Genomic DNA, 17169 nt, shown 5'->3' with positions numbered 1-17169 from the left:
TGCTCTCCAGCAGATCAGCCCCTGACCTGTTCAGATCCATGGGGCTGTTCTTCCCCAGGTGCAGGACTTGACACTTGCCCTTACTGAATTTTGTTAGAATGAAGATGAAATCCTGCACATTCCATACTCGTGAACTCTGTTTGAAAACACTTGCATTTCACACACACCCCAAAGGCAAGGGAGGTCTTTACTAATACTTTCTTTTAATTGTGTCTGTGCAGCTTGCTCCTGACCAGGGTCTTCAGCCTGCTGACCAACCAACAGATCTGAGGCGCAGGTGTGAAGAGGAGGCGCAGGAGATCGTCCGGCAAGCAAATTCCTCGACAACAGGACATCTTTGTGTTGAGAGTGAAAACTTAATTGATCTTATGTCTAGACTTACAGCAATATTACTGCAAATTAAGGTAAAATGTTTGCAAAAAACCCCAGTTTCTCCCCTAAGATACCCTCCTATTACAGCCTTGTCAGGTTCTTTGTGCAGAGCTGTGAGCACGCTTCTTATTTTCTTCTCTTACAGTGTCTAGCAGAAGGAGGTGATCTGAATTCCTTTGAATTTAAATCACTAACAGATTCATTAAATGACATTAAGAATTCAATAGACTCCTCGAATATCAGGTATTACTTTTTGAATATTTAATTCTTAATTATACATTTTGTGCCAGCAAGCAGTTCTTGTGGTATTTTAGAGGTGAACGTTGATTGTAATTAAGGGGTTTAATCTGGTAACTTTTTACTTGTAGGAATGGTCTCGTTTAAAAAGAGGCTTCTTAAAGGGAGTGTGAAATTAGCAGTTTTCTGTTTGAACCTAGCAGTGAAGTAACCTGATTTTAAAAAGAGAAAACCCAAGTGCTAAATGGATGCAGCAACACCTATAGACTTTCTTCCTCCTAGGTCATTTGTAACAGCTAATAAGGTATTCTAGAACACTTTCAGATGTTGAAATTCCACTGCTAAATGCCAGTTCTTTAAACCAAAGACAGCAGAATGTCAGTATTCTTTTTGCACAGTTACTCAGCCTATTGTCTGTAAATATCAGAGGCTGGCATGTGAGACAGTTACAGCTTCTGACCAGCTTCCATGAGCAAGATTTGAAACCGAGAGAGAGAAAAGCAGCCATGGTGTGCCAGATCAAAGGCCTATCTAGCCTGGATGAGCCATTCTTCAACAGTTGTCACAAGCAGGTGCCTGGGGAATCATTCTAAATGTTGCCTTCAGCAACATGTGACCAGGATTTTTTTTTTAAGCTAATTACAGTGCTGCTAAATGATATAATTTAGAAAATATAACTAAATGCTGATGAGCATTTCCTTATACCCTCCATACTCACATTGCTGCCTAATAATGGGAGGCTGCCCACGTTGGGTTTTTGGGAGGGATGTGGGGAGAAACAGGAGGAGGGCCTTTTGATTTAAAATTATGTCTTGAGAAATGCTGGTTTATAGTTTCTGGTTTTCGTTTTTTTTCCATTAGTAAACCCAAAAATAAATCCCAAAACACTAGGGAAACTTTCTATAATCAACACTGCAAATGGATTCAGCTCAGAGCTGATGCAGACTCTGAAGAAGGTGATGATGTTTCCATTTCACCGTGCTTGTTTGGAGCATTTTAGAATCTCTTCACAGTATTTTTACTTCATTAAGTGTGCTCATCTTAAAGTAGCCAGATCAGTAACTCTTGATTGATGCAGCTGTTTGTGCAAGTGCTGTTCTCAGGTGTGTCTCTCCCCAGCTGCATTAATAAGGCGCTGCTCTCTTGATTCATCTCAGGTGGTGTTGGCTAGGCTTGTACTTTGACTTTCACTGTAGAGATACTTGATACTGAAATATGGAGTTCAACACTTTTTGTTTGTTTCTTTGCTCTTTTGTTTTTTTCCCCCCCTCCTCCTTTTCTTCCTGTAGTTGTTTTCAGAATAACGTCGAGATCCATGTTGCACATATTCAGAGCGGTCTGAGCCAGATGGGAAACTTACACGCTTTTGCAGCTAATAACACCAACAGAGACTGAAAGTTTTCTTTCAAGTGTGTACAGCAAGTAGTTCTGGAAAATCCTCTTCCTTCATGTAGGCTTCACCAAATATCCCGACTGCCAGAAGATAAGGGGGGGAGAAAGAAAACCTCTCAGAAAGGACCCTTTAAAATATACCTGCTTCTGAAGTAAACCAGCATTACTGGCCAGCGTTACGTTAGATTTCTCCACTTGTTATTCACACACGGTAGTTTTGCTAACTGGTAATCTCTTAATAATTGCATTTATGATAATAAACCTGAAAACGTACTTTCATGTAATTTGAACTTAGTTTTTCAAAGTTCAGATTAGTTCCGCGCACCTCTTTGCTGTTGGCTGTCCTGGTATGTTAGAAGCGATGAGGAGGAAATGGCTCAGATGAGTAGCCACAGGGTGAGTCTTTGTTATGTAAAACTCTTCTCCTGCCATTCCAGCCGTCAGGTAGCAACACGGGGTGAGTGTATGGACGGCAAACAGAAGCTGTAGACCTGTTGGGCGAGTCTGATCGATCGGTCGTGTTGGAACTCTTAATTTATCATAACTTATGGAAGGACTCTAATGAAGGAATGTAATAACGTGACTGGGAACTTTGCAGAACGCTGGGTTGTGAATTTCTTTTTCCCCCTTCACGGGGGTGGGGGGGGTGGGGGGGCAAAAGAAGTGCTTTAGTTGGTATTTTATATAAATGACTGGTTAAACATGCTGTTTCTCCAAATGTTTTCTGTTTGTTTTGCACAACTTTTACAACGAGGTTGCTGGTTATCCAACAATACCCAAGGTATATAAATATGAAGATTTTGGGGGGGTTTATATATATATATATAAATAATAAAAGATAACCGGTGAGGTAAACAGCAGGGAAAACAAAACCACCAGGAAAGTGACAACCTGCCTATGAGTACCTTTTGGAATGTTAATCTTGTAAAAAGTGTGTATTGGTTTGTTTAAATGGTCTTGTAAAGCTTCTGTGTCAGGAATTGTTTCCAGCTAAGGGTTTTCAGAGATAGCTGTAGAGATGGGTTTGGTTTTTGTTTTGATTCTTTTAGATGCCTCATTAAATGAGGCCTTTTCTATGTTGATGTATAAAGAATATGTAAACAGGATTATTTTCAACTCTGAAATTTTGTATAGTTGAAAGATGCTTCTGTATTCTGTGTTGGTATTGTGCCACTGCAAAACTTTAGTGCAGAGTTTATATTTAGCTAAACTTGTCCTGTTTAATTAAGAGAAATGCATAAATCTTTTATTCTCAATGAAATTTGTAACTTAGAATAAATTGACCTAAGAGAGTTGATATATTTCACAAAAATGCAAACTTCTTTTTTGCAGATGGTCTCAGGTCTGTCTTTTTTTTCTTTGTTTTTTCCCCCCTAAGTTATTTGCTGAAAATGAAATGTTACCAAGATGAGGTGAGTAGCTGTTTTAAAATATATTCATAGAGTGGTTAGGGTTAGAAGGGACCTCAAGGATCATCTAGTTCCAACCCCCCTGCCACAGGCAGGGACACCTCATACTAGAGCAGGTTGCTCAGAGCCACATCCAGCATGGCCTTAAAAACCTCCAGGGATGAGGTTCCTACCACCTCCCTAGGCAACCTGTTCCAGTACTTGACCACCCTCATGATGAACAACTTCTTCCTAGCATCCAACCTGAATCTACCTATTTCCAGTTTTGTTTCATTTCCCCTAGTCCTGTCATTACCTGGCACCCTAAAAAGTCCCTCACCAGCTTTCTCTTAGGCCCCCTTCAGATACTGGAGGGGCACAATAAGGTTTCCTCAGAGCCTTCTCTTCTCCAGACTGAAGAGCCCAAACTCCCTCAGTCTGCCCTCATAGGAGAGGTGCTCCAGCTCTCTGTTCAGAAACTTTACAAAGGGTATTGCCAAATAATGCTAACCACTAATTTTGCTGATTTACCTCTCATAACATAATGGAACAGTTGGACTTGATGATCTTAGATGTCTTTTCCAACTGAAATAATTCTGTGGTTCTGTGAATATACAGGCTGCCTCTCTTTCCCTTGGTTATTGATACATTGGGTTGGTGTTAACCTTGAGGTTTGGTGAAACATAGTGACAAGTGTGACTGTTAGTGATAGGGACAGCTGAGTTGAGAACATCCTGGGCAAGTTGGTGGATGACCCCAAGCTGTGTGCCCCAGTTGACAGACTGGGTGAGGAATGGCTCAAGAGCAGTTTGGAGAAGGACTTGGAAGTGTTGGTTGATGGAGAAACCCAGCATGAGCCAACAATGTACGCTTGCAGCCCAGAGACTAATGGTGTGCTGGGCTGCATCAGGAGAAGCGTGGCCAACAGGACAAGTGAGGTAGTTCTCCACTTAGGCCACCTTCAGCAGAGCAGAGGAGAAATAGGAATCTCAGGATCTCACAACTACTATAACTTAAAGCTGCAGGAGTAGGACAAGTTAATTAGTTTTTTTACAGATAACTCGAATTCACCCTGTGCCCCCAAGAAATGATTGTCTCCCCTGCAAGTACTTCTCTTCTGGGGTCTCCTCCAGCCCCAATGTAAACAGCTCGTTAGGCACCTGAGTCCACTTAGAGCAGGTTGTGTCTGATTGTGGTGCTTTGGCTTTTGTTCTTTGTTTTCTCTCGAGGACAGTTCTGGCTTTTGGAAGGAGAATGTGAACCAGCAGTCCCTCTATGCTGTTTTGCCTTGCAAACTTGCAGTTCAGCTGTCCCAAGCACAGGTATGTTATGGGTTGGCACTGAGGGGAATTTTGTGCATTGATAGCCTCATTTGGTGGGGCATGACTCCTGATTAGGGATTTTTGGTCACTTTCTATCTGCTTTCAAACTATCAGAGTCTCATGGCATTCAGGTACTGTACAATGCTCTAGCACTAGGCAGGAAGAATTTACCTTATCCTCAAAATACAATAAATCAACTGAATTAGTAATTAATGTCGTCCACTTGGACTTGTGTTAAGTGTTTGGCACTGTCCTGCATGACATCCTGGTCACCAAAGTGAGGAAGTGTGGACTTGAGGGGCAGACTACTCACTGCATGAGGAATTGGCTGGATAGATGCACTCAGAGTACCATTCAATAGCTCAGCATCCAAATGGAGGCCAGTGACAAGTGGTGTCCCTCAGGAGTCAGTACTGGGATTAGTGTTGTTTAACACTTGTCAGTGATATGGATAGTTGCATTGAGGCACCCTCAGCAGGCTTGCAGATGACACCAAGCAAGCTGTATGGTCCAGTTGACACACTGGAGGGAAGGGGTGCTGTCCAGAGGGATTTGGACAGGCTTGAGAGGTGAGGCCAAACCAACCTCATGAAGTTCAAGGCCAAGTGCAAGGTCCTGCACCTGGGTCAGGGCAATCCCAAGCACAAATACAGGCTGGGCAAGGAGTGGCTTGAGAGCAGTCTCAAGGAGAAGGACTTGGGGGTGTTGGGTTGCTGAAAAACTCAACATGAGCCAGCAATGTGCACATGCAGCCCAGAAGGCTGTGTCCTGGGCTGTATCAAAGGAAGTGTGACCCACAGGGCAAGTGAGGTGATTCTCCCCCTCTATTCTGCTCTTATGAGACCCCACCTGGAGTACAGTTCTGGAGAACTCAACACAAGAAGGACATGGAATTGTTGGAGTGGGTCCAGAGGAGGCCACAAAGAGAGTTGGAGCACCTCCCCTGTGGGGACAGGCTCTGAGAGCTGGGGCTGTTCAGCCTGGAGAAGAGAAGAGTCTGGGGAGACCGTAGAGCAGCCTTCCAGTACCTGAAGGGGGCCTACAGGAAAGCTGAGGAGGGACTTTTGACAAGGGCTTGTAGTAATAGGATGAGGAGAATGGATTGAGGCTTAAGACAGGTATATTTAGTCCAGATGTTAGGAAGAAATTTTTTCTAGTGAGGATGGTGAGACACTGGAACTGCTTGCCCAGGGAAGTGATGGATGCCCCCTCCCTGGAAGTGTTCAAGGCCAGGTTGGACAGGGCCTTGAGCAACCTGGTTGAGTGGGAGGTGTCCCTGCCCGTGGCATTGGAACTAGATGATCTTTGATGTTCCTTCCACTCCAAACCATTCCATGAATATGAATTAGCAGAGATGTTTCTGTTACTAATTTTGATGTTCTCAATGCACAACCATTCAGCCCACTAGTGGTCATCTAAACAGCTTCTGTGCTGCCCCTGGTTTTCCAATTCCAAGCTAAAGTGCCTTCACAGTGCTCACAAATACTCCACTGTAGTTTAACCTTTGCTTAAGTGCCAGAGTCAATACTTTTTTTTTTCTTCTGAGCTAGACAATTACTTGAGGGTTTGGGGGTTATATTACTTTGGCCATAAATTGGCCTCATCCCTGGAGACATTTAAAATCAAACTTGATGGGGCTCTGAGCAACCTGTTCTAGTTGGTGTCCCTGCCCACTGCAGGAGGGGTTGGACAAGGTGACCCTTGAGAGTCCCTTCTAAGCTGATGCATTCTGTGATTTATTGTGGGTTTTTACCATTTTTGTTTAGGGATGGGTTTTTTTTTTTAGAGCAGATCTAAAGCAAATATTGATGGGCACAGTTAAAGTGTTTTTATAACCTGTCCTTCAGCCTCTCCCACCTGAACCGCAGCTTTGGCTCTACAGGACTTGGGAAGAACAGCTTGCATGATGGGTGTCTACCATCTCCATTCTCTACTCAATGCTGGCCAAGGTAAGAAACACACAAGTAGAGTAAAAGTGTAAACCTTTATTTAGTTTGGGTTTTGGTTTGGGGTTGGGTTTTGCTTTGGGGCTGTTCTTTTCAGTCAAAAAATCCCAACAGACCATCCCACTCTCTTACTTTTCCAAGACCAGCCCTCACTTCCAAACTGCAGTGGATTGGGTTAGCTTTTTGGCTTCAAGGTTAAATAGAAATACAAAACGTGCTCGGGGGAATCTTTAAATCCAGTATAAAAAGCTGCCCTCGGCTGCTGGAGCTGACCCGTTTCTATCTTAAATAAATAGGTAAAATCCGGTACTACCCGATAAAGTGCAACAGTGGCAGAGCAGGGCACGGGGCGCCGGCTCCCCGCCCGAGCAGTACCTGCAGCAGTGGCTTTGGCAGGGGAGGATGTGGCACCAAAGCGAGGGGATGAAGTTGGAGCCCCCCGGGATCTGCGCTCAGAGGGCTCGGAAGGCGCCGAGAGCGTTCTCCTCCCACTCTGAGCCGGGGTCCGAGTAGCCGCTGGTGTCCTCGGCGTCCGACACGGGCGAGTACTGCCCGCAGAACGCGCGGGCCGGCGGGTACGAGGGGGCACGCGGCGGCGCCGCGAGGGCAGCGGCTTCCACCCCGCTGGGCTGGCTGGGCGGGAAGCCCTCGAAGCCGGGCGCTGAGGGAAAGGTGGCGGCCGGCGGCCACTCGTAGGGGGCCGAGCTCTCCTCCTTGATCTGGACGATCTGGGCCACGCCGGAGAGTGCGTAGCGGGGCCGCTCCGGGGGGCGCAGGGCGGCGAAGCGGGGCGGCCGCGGGTAACCCGAGGGCGGCGGCGGCTCGGCGGGGCCGGGCCGGGGCGGTCCGCGCTGACGGCGAGACTTCGCGCGCCGGTTCTGGAACCAGACCTGTGGGAGAGAGGGCGGCAGTGAGGGCGGGGGGCGGCGGTCCCGGGGCGGCGGGGCGCGGCGCAGCCGGCCTCCCTCACCTGGATGCGGGACTCGGGGATCTGCGTGGCATCAGCCAGCTTCTCCCGCAGGTAGATGTCGGGGTACATGGTGTCCTGGAAAACCAGCTCCAGCGTCTCCAGCTGCGCCGCCGTGAAGCTGGTCCGCTTCCGACGCTGCGAAGCCGCCGGCGACCCCTCTGCTGGTGCCGGTGCCGCTGCCCCCCGCGGCCAGGCTTGGCGGGGGAAGCGGCCTGAGGGCGGGCGAGGCCGGGCCGGGCCCGCCGCTTCCCGCCCACCTGCCTGAGGGGAAGGCGGGGGGCTCCGCCGGGGGCTCCCCGAAGTGTAATGCAGCCATGGCAGCGGGCGAGGAGGGGTCCTGGGCCGTCCGGCCGTCCTTTATAGCCGGGGAGGGGGCTCGGCAGGGGCGGAGGTTCGGAGGGGGGCGGCACGGTCCTGCGGGGAAGGTGGGCGCGGAGGTGCGGGCACCCTGCCGAGCCGCCTGCCCGCGCACCCCGTGCCTGCCGGTGGGTGCCCGTCTGGGACGGGGCCTGCCTTGCTCGGCCCAGGAGCCTCAGCAGCGCCAGGGCAACGCAGCCCCACGCCTGCCTGGGGGACGGGGTGTGACTTGTGGCCCCCTGCACGAAACATGGGCTGCAAGAGGGAGAGCAGAGCAGGGTTTGTATCTGCTTTCTGTGTGCAAAACTGCTTGGCGTTGGGAGGTTGGCAGGCCGGACAGGGCCCGGCCCCTCATCAGGGTTATTTCTGATACAGTGTCTGGGCTGAGGTGGTTGTGGAGTTTGCCCTGGCTAGCAGCTGGTGTAGAGGTGAGTGTTTTCCTGCAGCTGTTGGTGAGCAGAGATCTCGCATAGTGTGAGACTACAAGTAAACAAAAGTTCTCTCTTCCCCTGGCCGCTCTGCTTGCAGTGCTTTGCCAGCTGTGTGGCTGGGCCTGCGGCCTCCTGCTGGGCCTGCTGCTGCAAAAACATCCCTCTTCTTTTTAAGATGCAAGTCAAATGTGCTTGGAGAGCCCCAGCAGCTCAGATGGGGCAGAAACAGAGGCTAGTGTCATCACCTCTTCCACCCCCTTGCTCATGCCCACACACTCCTGCTCTCACAGCCCAAGCGCTTCTGGTAACCGTTTCCCAGCCGGAGAGAGTCTCTCACTAAAACCTTGTCCGTGAGCTCCAAACAGGCTATGTCTGACTGTCACCAAGATGCTTTAAAAAGAGGCTGCCCTTATCTTGCTTAACAGGACTGATTCCCTTGAAAAGTGACTGTCCATGTCAAAAAATGGTGTTTTGATCATGAAAAGCTATTTTGGAAGGTTTTGTTCCTAAAGCCTTCTTAGCTTTGTGCTTTTACACTTACAGCCTTTCAGGAGGCCATTTGTTCCTGGACTCATGGCCTTCAGTCTGCAGACAGTGGTCAGAAACATGAGGCTTGTCCAGTGCTCTCGATCAGCAGTGTAACTAGAGGGCTTGGGGCTGAGAAGGGGCACAAGTCAGTGGTGATTCAGAAAGCATAGACAGCTGTGCAGGTTCTCTGTAGATTTAGAAGATGGTCATAGAGGCACCAAAATTGAAATTACTCAGTATTGCTTTTATGTGATGAATATCTAACTCTTTTATAGCAAATGACATTTGCTGAAAAACACAGGCAGAGGTTGTATAATGCAGAACAGAGATGTGACAACTTTTAGGTTTGTGAAGGATTGAATCCTGATTTGAATCATAGATTGGTTTTGATTGGAAAGGACCTCCAATGTTATTGAGTCCAATCTGCAAACTAAGACCACCGTGGTCATTAAACCACATCCCAAAGTGCCATGGCCAGACGTTTCTTGAACTCCTCCAGGGTCAGTGACTCCATCACCTCCCTGGGCAGCCTGTTCCAATGCCTGACGACTCTTGCAGGAAACAAATTTTTCCTCATATCCAACTTAAACCTCCTGTGACACAATTTCAGGCTGCTTCCTCTCCTTCTGTCACCTGATTACTAGGAAGAAGAGACCAACCCCCACCTCACTCCAGTGTCCTTTCAGGTAGCTGTAGAGAGCAGTGAGGTTTCCTCTTAGTCTCCTCTTCCCTGTACTAAACCATCCCAATTCCCTCAGCCTCTTCTGTTTAAGACTTGTTCTCTAAACCCTTCACCAGCCAGTACAGGGGTATTGACTTCAGGATCTGGCTGAAGTGGATTAGGTATGCCAGACAGAGAAAGCAGCTTTCTCAGGGAAATGTGTTTTTTTCACACATGTACCTGTGTTTTTCTTGCAACAGCAGCCCAGAGTGAAGTAGCTGCTGGCAGTGCAGACCCCCTGCTGCTCACCCCTATCCTGCTGCCTGCCGTTAGCTGACTGGGTTGTTAAGCTGTACTTGGGTTCATGCACTGTGATCAGGGAACTAATCCAAATTAAGTTATCTGTACAGTAACAACAAGCTGTTTGGGTTTGGGGGTTTTGAGTCTTTTTTTGTTTGGTTTTTAAACCCAGATCCAGGGTTCCCCTCCTGTAAGTCACCAGCAGTCTGTGGGACAGCCATACAAGCCAGAGGGCTCTGCCAAATCAAGCAGCAGGGAAATGAGGGCATTTTATCTGGGAGAGATTTGTGGACCACCACTACCTGGATCTAATGCTGAGCTAGGAGAGGTCAAAACTCAGACTGCCCAGGAACATGATGGTCTTGGTGTCAGACTTCCCATTAAGGTGACTACTTTATCGATGTATATTGAATAGGTGCTCAGGAGAGAGTGAGTACTGGGAGCTAACAGACCTATTCCCAACCCATAAATCTGGAAATGGGCTGACCCTTTGATCTCTGGATGCTGCAACATCCTTTGAGCCAAAAGCCGCCTGGGTTCCCTTGCGCTTTTAGAGTATCAGAGGTGTTCCAATAGCTGTCTTGTAACAGTAGGCAGCTCCCGAGCCGGAAATGAATGGCGGCATTGCCCAGGCCTGAAAGCTTTCATTAGGATACAGAGATACACCACTTACAGACCCTGAAAAAAAGGCCACTTTGTTACAGGTGAAGAAAAAGAACTTCTGCCTGCTAAACTTTGTTGCAATAGATCTTGTGTAGGAGTGCAGTTTGAGCACTAGTCCTGCAGCAGGGGTAGGAGCTACACTTCCCCTGGTGCAGCTTGAGACTATGTTCTCTTGTTCTGGTGCTGGTCACCTGGGAGCAGAGACCAAACCCCTCCTGGCTACAGCCACTCTCCAGGTAGTTATAGAGAGCAAGAAGGTCTCCCCTGAGCCTCCTCTTCTCTAGGCTAAACAATCCCAGCTCCCTCAGCCTCCCCTTGTAGGGCTTGTGCTTGAGGCCTCTCCCCAGACTCGTTGCCCTTAATTCCAGACCCAACTGTCAACCTAAGACCACTATGGCCGTTAAACCATGTCCTGAAGTGCCATGTCCACACATTTCTCGAACACTTCCAGGGACAGTGACTCCACCAGCTCCCTGGGCAGGCTTTTTCCAAACCTGATTTTGTTAACTTAGAGGAACTTTAAGGAGAAAAAAAAAAAACAAACAAACAAATTTAAACCCACATTTTTGTTGTTAAGATTTCTCTTAAGTTTTTAAAGCTTTAGGGAGAAAGCAATGCCCCTATAACTATCTCACCAATAAAATTTATTGTAGACCAGAGACATTTTTCTGGTGGCATACATAACTCTGTTTGCTCCAGAGCTTCTGCTCACATGAAAATGCTCTATAATAATTCCCAGCTTCTCTAGCAGGGCCCTGATAGCAAAAATCATTAATGCATGCCAAGTTCTGAAGGTGTGGCTTGGTTTTTTTTTCATTCTGCCTAAGAGGAAATCTTTAGATGAATGTCAGGCTGACAACAGTTTGGAGGAAAATTAAGCAAAGCTCTTTACAGCCTTTGAATGCTTTTGGAGGTTTCCCAGGTTTTCCTGATGCAGACCTGCTGGAGCGTGTCCAGAGAAGGGCCACGAGGATGAGCAGAGGGCTGGAGCTCCTCTCTGATGAGGACAGACTGAGGGAGTTGGGGCTATTCAGTCTGGAGAAGAGAAGGCTCTGAGGAGACTTTATTGTGGCCTTCCAGTATCTGAAGGGGGCTACAAGAAAGCTGGGGAGGGACTTTTGAGGGTGTCAGGTAATGATAGGACTAGGGGGAGTGGAGCAAAACTACAAGTGGGTAGATTCAGATTGGATGTTAGGAAGAAGTTCTTCCCCATGAGGGTGGTGAGACACTGGCACAGATTGCCCAGGGAGGTGGTAGAAGCCTCATCCCTGGAGATTTTTGCAGCCAGGATAGATGTGGCTCTGAGCAACCTGCTGTAGTGTGAGGTGTCCCTGCCCATGGCAGGGGAGTTGGAACTGGCTGATCCTTGAGGTCCCTTCCAACCCTAACAATTCTGTGATTCTATACCTCAAGCTCTGTACATGGAGGCACACCCAGGCTTTTAGGTGGAGTTCTGAGATCATGTTTTTTGTTTGAAGTGGTCATTTTGTAGTGTTTGTGTTTCTACCCCTCACAGCTATAACAAAGAAGAGCTTGAGACTGCATATAGACCTCTCTTTGGTGTAGTTGACAGATGTGTTGAGTATTCCTGAGAGACCTGAGCCTCCTGTCTGTCTTGGATGTCTAGCTGTGTCCCTGAGAGCTCCTCCTTGCCGGAGGTCCTCACCATGCCCTCTGCTCCTAGGGAAATCCCAGAACACAGGCCAGCCTCCCTGAAGCCAGGGACCAGCTCTCTGCAGAGAAGAGGGATTTTACCTTCCTGCTCAGGCCAGGAAGTGGGTTTGATTGCAGAGGGCTCTTTCTGCCCCTCAGAAAGATGGACACTGGCATCTGCATGCCTGTGGTGGGAGTGAACACTGTGGTGACTTGTTTGTAAAGCACCACAGGCTGAGGATGCCACTACTACATTCCCAGCTCCATCTCTTGTGGGGTCCCAGGCAAAAAACTGACTACTGTGCATCACCTTCACCATCTGTAAGGCTGAAATAGCTGTATCTGTCCCTGATCCTAAGGCTTGCTTCCACCTGTGGGTTGGATCTAGTGTCTTACCATAAGGTCAGAAATGTGACTTGGCCATGCTCCAGGATGCACCCAAACTGTCTTGATTGGCAGGAGGCACCTGGGCAGAGAGGCTGGTGAGTGAGCAGGAAAGCAATGCTGTGACTGTTGTTGGCTTGATGGTGTGAGCCATGGTGCTGCATCCACAGTATCCTGGCTGGTCACCAAGGGACGAGGGTGAGCCCTTCCAGGCCTTTTGTAACAACAGGTGAAACAGATGTGACGGAGTCCATTACATTGGAGAAGCAGAGTGATGTCAGAACCTGGTGACACCAAGCCCCACTGCAGCCCACCCCAGCTGCAGTGGCACCAGTTATTCCAGGTCAGAGTGAAGGGCCAGGCTTGCCCAGCAGCTCTGTGTGCACATCCTCCACAGGGTTCAAATAAATGCAGAGGGACAAGCAGTTGTGTTCTTGCTGAAAAATGCCTGCCTTGCTTGGCTGGGATCTGAGCATGGCTATGTGTGCATGATCTGTTGTCCTTTGAAAATTAAACTGCTGTCTCTTTGTTTGTGGTGACAAGGAACTAGTAGTATCTTGTGACTTTAGCCCTGTGCTTAGGAGGGGGATGTGACATGGTGGAGTAAGCCATTTCCTGAGAGGTGTGAGACATGACTTCAAGACCTGGTGGTGCCATCCGTGTATTCTGCTCAGAGGAGTTGATAAGAGCCTCAGACACAGAGAAAGCCTTGAAGAAAGCAGCCGTGGGGGAGGAGTAAGAGCATAGCAAATGCATATGAAAAGATCAAGGGGCTGCATTTGCTAAGTCCCAACAGGAACAGATTTGGGGGGTGATGCTAAGGTTCAGAGAGGACCCAGACATAGCAAAGGGGCATGAGCAGCGTTCGTCTGAGGGCTGGCAGCTGGCTCCCTACCATCCCAGAGTGAAGGAAGATCAAGGATTTGGGAGTGAGAGGGAGATAACAGCAAGTGGTGGGGATGGGAAAAGGGAAAGGAACGGGCAATAGAGAGGAAGGCACCTGGAGGCAGGAGAGGCTGGTTGAAAGGGCAGGGGTTGAATTTAGGCACTGTTGAACCTCAACGTGCCTTTGAGTTTTGAGATACCCTGAGAACAGCAGGATGCATGTACCTACCTGGCTCCGAGTGCTGCTTCTGCAGGGAGTGAGCAGTCCCACAAAGACTGCTGTGTCAGCAAGCCCTAGGCTTAAACAATTCTGTGTTGCAATTTATCTCTGTGCCCTCAGCAATTTCATAGCACATGATCCTGGGAGAGAACCTGAAGACTACAGAATAGAGCTCATCATGTTGCTTTGCATGCTCACACGCTCTGAACAAGATCATCCCTCACTCTTAAACATTTTCTCCTTAAAGAAGAATTTCATAACCACTGTGGCTGCAGCTGGTTTTCTATATAAAATTACTGGCTTATCTGAAATCCTACTAATGTTTAATTAACTCATTGTACAAGTGAAAGAAAAAAACACACAAACAACTATCCCTGCAGAGTGTGTGGGGGGGAAAGTCAAACAAAAGATAAGAACTGAACAACAGAACAAAAAGCTTCCAACGGTCCCCTCACTTCCTTTGTCAGGCTCCTTAGCCTTAGCAAGCAGGGTTAAAGCATTGTTTTGTGCATTTTCTTGGCAGACTCCTAAACCCATATCAGCATCATCCCCTGCACTTAGGTCTTCTTTCTACCTTGACTTGAGACTTTGAGAGGAAACAGCCTCAGGTTGCACCAGGGGATGTTTAGTTGGGTAGTAGGAAATATTTCTTCACCAGAAGGTTTGTCAAGCTCTGTAGTGGGCTGTCCAGGGAAGTGGTGGAGACATCACCCCTGGAGGGTTTTAAAAGATGTGTAGATGTAGTGTTGAGGGTCATGGTTTAGTGGTGATTTGGCAGTACTGGGTTGACAGCTGAACTTGATGATCTTAAAGATCTCTTCCAACCAAAACAACTCTGTGATTCTATGGCTTAGCAAATGACAGTCACAAGATTCTCTGTTTCATTCTTGCAGTGTTTGGTGCCTGAGCTGCTGAAATGAATGGACTTTTATGAGACTTTTACTTTGTGTTCCTTTGTTGTTGTTGTTTATTTTGGTTGGTTGGGTTTTGTGTGGGTGAGTTGGTCGGGTTTTGGTGGGGGATTTTTTTTTTGGGGGGTGGTGGATGGTGTGTGTTTTGTTTGGTGTTTGTTAAATGTTGTCTCATGGTTAGTAAGAAAAGGACCCAAATGTGAAGCAGATTTTGTTCCAGTGGTTCAAAATGAGAAGGCAATTTCTAGAACCAGAACTTTCCCAGTAAGGTTGCAATATAAGCACAGATCCACTATTTTTTTCTCTGCTCCTGGCTGCTCTGGTGCTGTTAAACCCCACATCTTCTTTCTCTGTGTTATTGACTGGAGATCTCTTCAGCTGCCTTCTCTGTGCTTCCCTCCTGCTGCTGAGGTGCAGGCCAAGGGCAGTGCTCTGGCTTCAGTCTTGCCATTCGCTCTAAGTGTATTGCTCTCTACAACTACATGAAGGGTGGTTGTAGCCAGGTGGAGGCTGGTCTCTTCTCCCAGGCAACCAGCACCAGAACAAGAGCACACAGTCTCAAACTGTGCCAGGGGAAGTTTAGGCTGGAGGTGAGGAGAAAGTTATTCACTGAGAGAGTTGTTAGCCATTGGAATGTGCTGCCCAGGGAGGTGGTGGAGTCGCCGTCCCTGGAGGTGTTCAAGAGGGGACTGGATGTGGCACTTGGTGCCATGGTTTAGTGGTCATGAGGTCTTGGGTGACAGGTTGGACTCAATGATCTCTGAGGTCTTTTCCAACCTTATTGATTCCATGATTCTTTTGTGGTTAGTCTTGGGGACAAGGGACCATTGATCTCTCGAGGATCATGGCATAGGCAACAAAACCATTTTGGTTTGCTCTAACATTTTTTTTTTCCTGGAGTGTTTAATTTCAAAGATATTTAGGCCCCTGTACAGTTTGGAAGATGTTAAGCTTTAACATGTAGATGGAAGGTGGGAAGCTCCACCTGAGTTGGGGATTTGCAGCTGATCATTAAACCAGCAGCTGCAGGTGGTCATAGCTGGGGAGTGCAGTGGCTCCTATGCTGTCTGAAGAAGGAATTCTTTTCCATGCATGAGTTGACTAAATTTCTATTATTATTAATAATATTTTTTTAATTTAAAATGACACTGAAGAAAACAAATTAAACACCATGTAATGAACCCCCTAGGCATTATTCCTGTGGGTTATCCTGATTTTTTTTTTTTTGTAAGCCCACAGAACAATTTTCTGGTGTCTGACTCACACAAAACCTCCACGCATTTGCATAGAAAAGTATCTGCATCTTCCTCCCCCACTCTCCCATCCTCCTGCTTCAACCTTCACAGATAAGCTGTCCCATACCACCCTGTGTGTTGCCTCCCTCCTCTCTGCAAGCACACACTCTAAGTGGTATGTCCCTGCCTTCCATCTGGGATCAGTGCCCGTCCCCCGCTCCCCGGGATGCCCTGCTCAGGCAGCTCTTGCCCAGGGCTTCCAAAATGCCTCTTGTATTCTCATCTCCATTTGATATGACAGCTTGACTTCCCTCCTTTTATTCAAGCTTAGCTCCTTTGCTTTTTCTCTGGTAGCATTATTTTTCTGTTTGGCCCTGTTTGTCAAGGGCATACCCTTGTCACCTCCTTAGTCTAATCCTCTCCTTTGTTGTCTAAAGGTCATTCTCTCTCCTTTTGCTGGTACTTTAATCTCTTTCTCCATTATCTTTTACTCCCCTTGATTCTTTCCCCTTTCTTTTTGCATTTGACCAAGCTTGTCTTCTTAACACATACTACTTGTGGGATTTAAGACTTCTGCTTGGCAGCTCTTCTTCCCCACTCCCTGGAAGTTTCTCTGTGCTGCTGGACAAATGCCAAACAGCAAATAGATTCGTGACTCCAAATGAGGGAGCCTGCAATCCCAGATCGAGAGTGACTCCAGGTGGCAGTGATAGCAGCAGCTCTCTACTGCCATCTTAGCCATCCTCCACATCTCTGCCAGACCACATTTTCCTTCTTTTGCTCTCTTATCTTCACATCTGGGAGCATGTCTGAAGGTCTTTGAGGTGAGTGCTGAGAGTTTGCTGCAAAGCTGAGTGATCAATGAAGGGTGCAGCAGTGTTGTGATGTAGGTTTCTATTTGCAGTTCCTCTTTTGTCACTAACCTTAAGCTCAGTGTCAGTGCCTGAAGGATGACTGCAGACAAAGTTCTTTATGATAGAGGCTGGAAATTGCAAAACTGGGCACAATATTCTGTCCATCACAGCATCACCTGGGTGTTCTACCTGGGTGTCTTGGTCAGTGCCAGCATAGCAGCATTTGTGGGACTGTAGTGTTTCAGAAAGGGGCCTTCAGAGGGCAAAAGTGAGAAGGTAAGGAGTTTCCTTTGATTAATTTCTTAGTTGAACTGTCCTTCCTCCCTTGCTTCCTATTTCTTATCAAATTTAGCAGCAGGAGTCCTCCCATGTGCAGAGCAATCCAGGAGAAACAAGGAACCTGCTGACACTGAAAATCCTGACAGACTGAAGACTGATACTCCCTGCCCACAGAGCTTGG

At 47.7% G+C, this 17169-nt stretch overlaps 2 protein-coding genes across 3 annotated transcripts in view; one reads left to right on the top strand and one right to left on the bottom strand.

The window, feature by feature from the left end:
• LIN9 (lin-9 DREAM MuvB core complex component) overlaps positions 1-3107 on the top strand; it is a 41951-nt gene extending 38844 nt beyond the window's left edge. For both annotated transcript variants that reach the window (XM_068153581.1, XM_068153582.1), the window contains exons 13-15: positions 222-404; positions 518-615; positions 1899-3107. In XM_068153581.1, coding sequence (XP_068009682.1) covers positions 222-404; positions 518-615; positions 1899-2004 — 387 coding nt within the window. In that variant the 3' untranslated portion in view covers positions 2005-3107. The remainder of the gene's footprint in view (positions 1-221; positions 405-517; positions 616-1898) is intronic.
• A 3569-nt stretch (positions 3108-6676) lies between these two features.
• Positions 6677-7943, bottom strand: MIXL1 (Mix paired-like homeobox). Its single transcript, XM_068153580.1, is given in 3 exon segments — positions 6677-7547; positions 7628-7831; positions 7833-7943. Coding segments are annotated over 3 exon segments (753 nt in total). The 3' UTR covers positions 6677-7109.
• Between the last annotated feature and the right edge of the window lie 9226 nt (positions 7944-17169).

This window comes from Melanerpes formicivorus, unplaced genomic scaffold (assembly GCF_026170545.1).
Source record: "Melanerpes formicivorus ecotype bairdi unplaced genomic scaffold, bMelFor1.0.p_v2 SCAF_26, whole genome shotgun sequence".
Lineage (NCBI taxonomy): Eukaryota > Metazoa > Chordata > Aves > Piciformes > Picidae > Melanerpes > Melanerpes formicivorus.
The sequence above is the reverse complement of the archived record's forward strand: the minus strand, read 5'-3'. Positions and strand labels throughout refer to the sequence as shown.